The 7,612-nt window shown below is 53.1% G+C and overlaps 1 protein-coding gene across 1 annotated transcript; it reads right to left on the bottom strand.

The window, feature by feature from the left end:
* Positions 1-6,472: 6,472 nt before the first annotated feature.
* MIND_00655300 (uncharacterized protein) lies at positions 6,473-7,180 on the bottom strand (the record flags this gene model as incomplete). Its single annotated transcript, XM_037363280.1, has 1 exon — positions 6,473-7,180. One exon carries the CDS (start codon positions 7,178-7,180, stop codon positions 6,473-6,475), a length of 708 nt encoding a protein of 235 aa, XP_037221201.1.
* Positions 7,181-7,612: the final 432 nt, after the last annotated feature.

The following is a 7,612-nucleotide window of genomic DNA, read 5'->3' as shown; positions in this document are numbered from 1 at the left end:
GAACGGATAAGGACCCAGTTTCAGGGCGGTCACGCACGTGTCCGAGTCCCTGTCGCCATATCTCGCCGATTTGCATATGATCATCGAGAGTTGTGCTGTGCGTTGCAGCAAGACCGCCATGAGGGTGAGCGAGGGGATTGTGAGTACTTGAATGTTGGAGCAGACAGCAGATGTGCCAATCGCGTCAACGGTTCCATAGACACCCACAGCTTCCCCGATCTCAAGCTCCCGGAGGCCGGGGAACAAGGACAAGACACCCACCCAGCGCTGTCGACGATGACCGATTGAGAGACAAGTAACCGCGTCAAATGGGTGGAGGGTGTGGGGAGATTCGAGCGGGGGAGACAAGCTGCACTTGAGCACGACATTTCGCAGTTTGCTGGGATCGAGAAACGGCATGAATGGCTGAAGGTCGTTCACCGGCCGAATATGGTCACTTTCGACCACAAGAGATTCTAAGGGAGATTTTTGCGGTCCCAAAAGCGTAGGCTGTGAGCCCGTATACTGGCGGAAGTACTTGCAGCGCACAGTGAGTCGGGTGAGGCCTGGTGAGCCCTCAAAGATATTGCGCAATGTGTGCTCGGCGAGTACAAGTTTGACAATGGTGAGGGACGTGAGCCGCTTGAACCGCACCAGCCTGTCGATAAGAGCTTTCAGCAGTAGATAGACCGATTCAGTATCCGCAGCTTTGACAGTATCGCGGCGGGCCTTGTCATTCAGGTGACACAAGCCCTGGAGCCGGAGATGTGGCCATACTCGGCGCTAGAGGGCACCTCTAGCGATCCGATATATGGCGGCTTGGGCAAAAACACTGAGTGGGTAGATGACCTGTGAATGTATATGATTGAAGTAACCGCACACCTTGTCAAAAAGCAGACCATTAAAAACACGGATTTGTACACCTCAATCTAATGCACCGATCTCTGTGCCGAACAGAAGACTTCTTGTGCTGAAGTTAACACTATCTGATTGTTTTCATAGGCACTGGCAGTTGTGAGCAGTGATGGATTTACTTATATTAATATTTGTGTTTGTACCTGGTCTGATTCATCTCCATCCATGCAATGCCTAACTCCACATCAGACACTTTGGCCATCTTATTTGCCCTGTGTTTACCCCAAGGCTGGGGAACAATAGTAATTACTGTACTATTTCATTCAATTCTGCGGGCCTGTGACATGTGACATGTGACCCCTGCCTTATATGGAAGTTCTGCGTGCCGTAGGCGCAGAAATTTTTAAAATTACCTTTTTGGGAAGGTTTGGGAGCAAGGAAATTTGCTGTGACCTGTGACAGGCAGAAAATTTTCGGCCAAAAAAGTCAATGTGACCGTAACAGGACTAATTGATTGAAATAGTACAGTAGTCCCTTTGTGATCATGTGATGTACTGATGTTGGTGTCCAAGTCCAAGGGAACAACTTAAGAACAAACTGCTCAATTTGTGTCTGATAACCAGAAACCATTTATAAATAGTTTTAAACATTTATTACTGTTTGTGTTTGGTTTCTATTTTATTTGAAAATTTTACAAACAGAAATCAAATAGTTGGAACCCTAAACAAGGCACTCAAGTGAAAGGAGTGAGCATATTGTCACGGATAAGACCCGGCCCGTCCGCTCCGGCGCTGATGTCGGGCCATCGCGGGCCCCGTAGCATGCAGCACGTGACGACGGGGAACATGCACCCCAGTAGGAGGAACGCACACGTGGGAAGCACGTGACCGAGAACAACGCGTCGAGCCGTCGCCGAGCCCAACTCGACACAAGGGGACTGGGGAGAAGTGCTAGGAGGTTAGGAGTAGCGCCTGGCCCGCAAGGGACGTACGATCATCCCCTCTGCGGCCAGGAACGGGAGCGAGGAGGAGAAGGAGAGGCCAGGGTGTCCGATCACCCCCCTTTGTGGGCCCGCGTATATAATGCGCGATAGTGTACCCTGTACTCTATCGCTTAGATCGTCTAAAGAACCACCTTACTCCATGCAAGGAGGCGTTAACAACTCATCAGGCCCGACACGACCCGATTCGAACCTTCGACCACCGACCGCAACAAGGGACCGAGTTCACGGGCCCTTTCAGTTTCGATCTACCCCGCTCGCCGTTCTTGCGGGCCTGACTATCCATCTGTTCTGTTCCGGGCACGCGTTCTTAGGAGAAGTCCTTGCACGGCCCGACCCGCAGTCTGACACATACCTATTCAGATGATAACAGCAGTGCCCACACTCTCAGTTAAGTATCCTGATTCTTAATTTCTGGAATATCTTGGCCTATGTTGTTAACCTTGTCATCATCTTTGTTGTGGTGACAATATGTGAGATAAGGTCCTAGCAGCTAGTACTGTGGTAGTTAGTATTGGCCAGAATTTGATGAATATATTATGTCCTTTGTTGATATGATTATGTTTAAACTAAACTATATTATGGTCACAGAATATTCAAATATAGTAAGGTGGATGATGATAGCCATTGACAATAGTGAATTGTTGAATTATACTGGCTTATTAGACCCTGTGGGTTGACCAAGACCCATGCTCTACCCTAGAGACACAAAAATGCTCAACTTAGGTGCAAAAGTAGATTTAGTTGGTGGGCATTATAGAACTGCTCTCTAGGCTGTTGGATAGGGCTGTAGGCCATACCGTATACGGCTACGGCCGTGTACGGTACAGCCTCTGACGGCGTCGGGATGGCCCCATGCTGTACCGTAGTCAACTCGGTCCCCAACGGGCCTTACGGTACTGTTACGGTGCCGTATTATGGCCAGCCGTACGCCGTATATTACGGCGACGGCCTACAGCCCTACTGTTGGATCTAGGAGAGATGCAGAAACAATCCAAGTTGTCCTTGTGACATGGCTTTTCCTTGTGAAGAGGGTCAAGACCTGGTTTCCGTGTAGGTCCACAACAATAAATAAATGGTGCATGTCATAGTCTTTGTTGTGTGGCTTTGCTCTTTTGAACAGAGGCAAAACATGTCATGTCTATAGAGACCTGTAACTATAGACCAGTGTTTTTTTTTTTTTTCTTAAATGCATAAGACCATGTTTTGCTATACCTTATGAGCCAACCTAGCACCTGACCAAGGTCATGTACCCTGCTTGAACAAGCGGGTGGCCAGTTGCCCTTTTTAGGTAAGCCTGTGTTCAATTCTAGTGTAAAATCCATTTTCAAGGCTCTTGTAGGAAGTGACTCTGGGGCCAAATGGCAATGGCAAGCAATTGACAGGAAGATAAAAAACAAGCAAACAAAAGGGTGTATATTCAGGGGAACAAGATAATAAGACAAATAGTGAAATAGAAGGTCTGTAAGGCCTATATGGGATGGGCATGGCTGCAATAGTGATTGATAACAAGGGGGGATAATGAAGTGGGATACTACCTACTAGACAGGGCTGGGGCTACACCCCAGCTTTGAATATTACTTGATAAAGTGAATTTCTAATTATAAAACAAAAATCCCACTCATTACAGAATAGCACACAGTTGCATAATAACCCACTTAAATATCTGGGTACTCTCATAAGTACGCAGATGTCATGTCGACTGTTATCTGCATCAATGGCAACCCAAGTCAGTAAACTTTATATACTTACTTGGAAAATTGAGAGTACTTGGTACATATTTAGGTGTCAGTATGGTAAATAGCGCTGGAAATAATGTTTTATAGTACTGGGTGCAAGATATCATGTACAGCTTTGTATTCCAATGAAGATTGGTCACATTTTACAGCTTTTGATACCAATTTGGGGCATTAACAGCAGTGACCCCACAAATGGAAATGTGGAGCAAATGAATTGCTGAAGCCCATGACAAACATGTGCATACATTCACATGACATCTGCTGAACATAAGAGTAATAATAGTTGAATATATTCCTAACATATTGACATTTTTCAGCTGATACTTATACTATACTACAAATATATTGCGGTGTTAAATATGATATGAGTGTAATATATTATGCCCATCAATCATATTTAGCCTAGCCCCAGCCCATCTTTCCCTTCATGATCAGTGCGCTGCACACACAACGCCGCCGCCAAAAAGGCATGGCCGCAACGAAGACCCGTACACCGCGGCGCGTGCGTGCGCGTCGAACACACGTCGCGGCTGGAGGCCCGGAACGCAGTGATGCCACGCCTCCATTCCCAGCCTACGTTTGCGGGACACGCGAGCGGATGCCAGTGCGTCGTTCGCAGGCAGCGGCGGCCCGGAGGCGGGAGCAAGACGGCGCGCATGCACAGTGGTTGCCAAGGCTCGCACCCACAGGCAACTTCAAGTTCGGAACTTCGGACATGCGCTGCCCCAGCAAAAAGGAAGACCAATCGCAAAATATGCTAACCCTGCACAATCAAGAGAAACAAAATATTCGTGCACAATTCGGCCCGCTCCAATCAATAACGGGCCAGTCCCAAATACGAATACGATGGCTGGTAATACATGTATAGGCGAACGGCATGCCTAGGCGATGACGCACCCCGTCGGGCTCCTGCGGGTCCACCTCGTGGACCTTCGCGTTCTGCGAATGACTTCAGTCAGCACCGCTTTAGCTCAATCGATGGATACGCACCCCGAGGTCCGCCGTGGTGGCCGCGTCGGCGGCACTGGCGCTTGCGGAGACAGCCGGGTCGGCGTCGGGCGGCGGGGAGGACCTCGCGCAGGTCGAGCTCATCGAACACGGCGTCGACGGTGGGCACGTTCCCGAGCTGTACAACCCTGTGAGCAAATTATCCCTGGCACTCCTCGCGCGTGCTTACCAATGTGTCGTCCCGGCCAACGACGGGGTGGGGCCGGCCCGGTGCGGGGCGGCGCTCGCGCTTGCGGCGCATGGTCGTCTCGATGTTGTGGTTGCTGCCGCCATGCCCACCGCTGCCGGGCCGGGGCCGTTCCTCCCGGGCCTCCACCGCAGCGTCGTCCGAGTCGCTTGCAGGGAGGTCCAAGTCGGCGTCGGCGTCGGCGTCGGAGTCCTCGCCGTCAGGATGGAGCTCGCGGCCCATCGTCGTCCCATGCGGGCCGTGGTGGCCGCCCCTATAACAGTAACTGTCAGCGGTTGCGTGCGGGGAGAACGTGGCCTAACGCACGAAGGGGAACTCGCGGGAAATGACTTTTACGGCGGCGGGCGGCCTTTCGGGTGTCCGCGCGACGACCTTGACGGCGGCGGGCGGGCGGCCTCTCGGGCATCGGCATGGGCGCGGCGGCGGTGTTGGTGGCCAGGAGGACGGGCGCAGACGACGGAGACGGCGAGTGCAGAGCGCATATCGTGTTTTTGCTTCCTTTGTTTGGTGGGTGGGGTAGATGTGATGCAACAAACAACGCGCGGCGTTGGCAGAAGGAATTGAAACTGACGGGGGAATGGGAACGAAGAGGGAGGAAGGGAGTGCGTCAGAGGACTGGCCTGAGAGCCGTCACCCGCACCGGCTGGCCCTTATATCGCCACCAGCGTCTACGAATAGGCCTGGCCAGCCATGAGCCATGGGGAGTGGCGGTAGATCGGGATTCCAGAACGCGGGTCCGCTGTGGCGGGGAGCTGTTGGCTAGTCCCGACACACGATGTCGATTGTCGAAGAGGAGTGACTGGCGTAAATGATAGTATTGACCAAAAACACAATCCGTTACAGATGTGATATATATACTGTGACCGTGATTATGTAAGTAAGATGATCCGAGCGCAGCCGCAGGCTGCGCGCGAAAAGAAACAGAGATGTGTCGAATAAAAAGAAAGAATATTTGTCACATACGCCCTCCAGGTCCTCGACGCGAGGACCTTACCCCGAAGTGTCCATGGTCTCCACGGGCTGAGCAGCCGCATCGACGGGTACATCCGTTGGGTCGTTTCCCTCGGCGAGGGTCATTGAGAACGGCGACAAGCCTCCATTAGTGTCGGAAGTGGCTGCAGGGGGCTGGAACAATGCCTGCGAGGGTGGTTTCCGCTGGCGCCGCAGGTGTTGCGGCAGTGATGGGAGTGATGTGGGAGGATGCAGAGGTGACGCTCGACGTGCCGGTGTTGCTTGGGCCAATATTCTTGTAGTGGAAGAAGGTCTTAGGGTGGTTAGAGGCGGTCGCATTCTTCCCAATGGCCACGGTGGACGCGCGGTCATAGCAGCCATGGTATTTGTGTGGTTGGCGAGCAGCGCAGGGGGAGTGGGAGCGAAGGCGCTTAGTTGGTGCATGGTGACTGTGAGTGGCGGGCGGCGATGAGTCCGATGGGGTCTCGGGGGAAGAAGGGGTCGGCGCACGGCGCTTGTTTTTCCCCTTTGACTTGTTCTTTCCCCGCAAATCGCTGCCTTTCTGCCCTTGGCGTCCTCGCCGTCCATCCTCTGGCTCTGGCGCTGGCAGAGAGTCGAACGCGCCCGAACAGCGACGGGAACATCGAGCGCACCACGCTGTTGCCATCGACGTCGGCATGCGGGAACTTGCGCCTCAGCATAAACACTAGTTTGTCCTCGACGTCTTCCTTCACCGCGTACAACTCGCTAGCCTTAACCTGGACAAACCCGGGCTGGATGAGCAGGGCAGGGTCGACCACGGGGGGTGCGGGGAGTAGCCTCGGGCTCAACGCGGATATCCTCGGGGCGGACGCGAAATTCCTCCAGTGTAGGGAGGCGAGAACCAGGAGGAGGAGGGACGACGACGCCGAATTGAGAAGAGCTGAGGCGGGGAAAGCCGATTTTAGTCCGAGTGCTAACAGCATTAAGACGGTCGGCCACCTCGCGGTAACCCACTGGGTCGACGTCCAGCATGCTCTCCTTGTTTGCCAGAGCCTCCATCAGCACATGAGCGCGGTTAACGACAAGTTGCAGCAGGTCGGCAGCAACTATGGACTGGCGGTCATCTCCGAGCACGAACGCCAGTGTCAAGCGGTCAAGACGCACGAAAACCCCATTATACAGCTCGTTGAAGCGCCCGATAGCGCTTGCGCAGACGAGCGGTGGGCAGCGTTCCAGGTGTTCATTCGCGATACCAGGGTGTGAGCCGTATAGAGCGGGGAATGGTGAGCAGTGGAGCGTCGTTGGCTCTAACCCAGCAGTTATACCGCTATAAGCGAGCTGAATGGATCCCGCAAATAGTTGCGCGTCGTCCGCGGGCGGTTCTCCAGCACCGTAGCCGAGCTGGGCGATTTCTGACAAGCCTAGGGCCTCCAGGTACTCGGCCATTGCAGCAAGATGGCTTGCTTGCGCATACGGCATCCAGGTGGTGTCGCCAGACTTCCACAGGATTTCAAACAACGCTTCTGAGCGTCGGCCGTAGTGGTTCGTAATCTTCTCCACAGCCCATTCGTCCGTGGCCGCATCCGTTGAGATGCCCAATTGCGAGTCGAGGCGACCGGGAAATCTGCGGTCATCATTCGGGATATGAATTCGAAGCAGCGAGGCGTGGAAGACGTCATGAACTCCCCGTTGTTTCAGGTTTGGAGGCAACTCCAATTGAAACGAAGAGTTCCCCGAAGTCCCGCGTAATCCGATAGGGCCCAACAAATTTCGGTATGAGCTTCCGAGCGAGCCCCTTTTCGAACTTCAAGTTCTTGGTTGACAGGTAGACCAGATCATGTAGCAGGAATGGCGCAGGCTGGCGCTTCCGGTTTGCAAACCGGGTCTGCTTCACCCGTGCCGCCAGCATAG

This window comes from Mycena indigotica, assembly GCF_014461135.1.
Source record: "Mycena indigotica strain 171206Taipei chromosome Unknown Mind.scaff0005, whole genome shotgun sequence".
Taxonomy (NCBI): domain Eukaryota; kingdom Fungi; phylum Basidiomycota; class Agaricomycetes; order Agaricales; family Mycenaceae; genus Mycena; species Mycena indigotica.
This window is presented reverse-complemented; position numbering and strand designations above follow the sequence as displayed.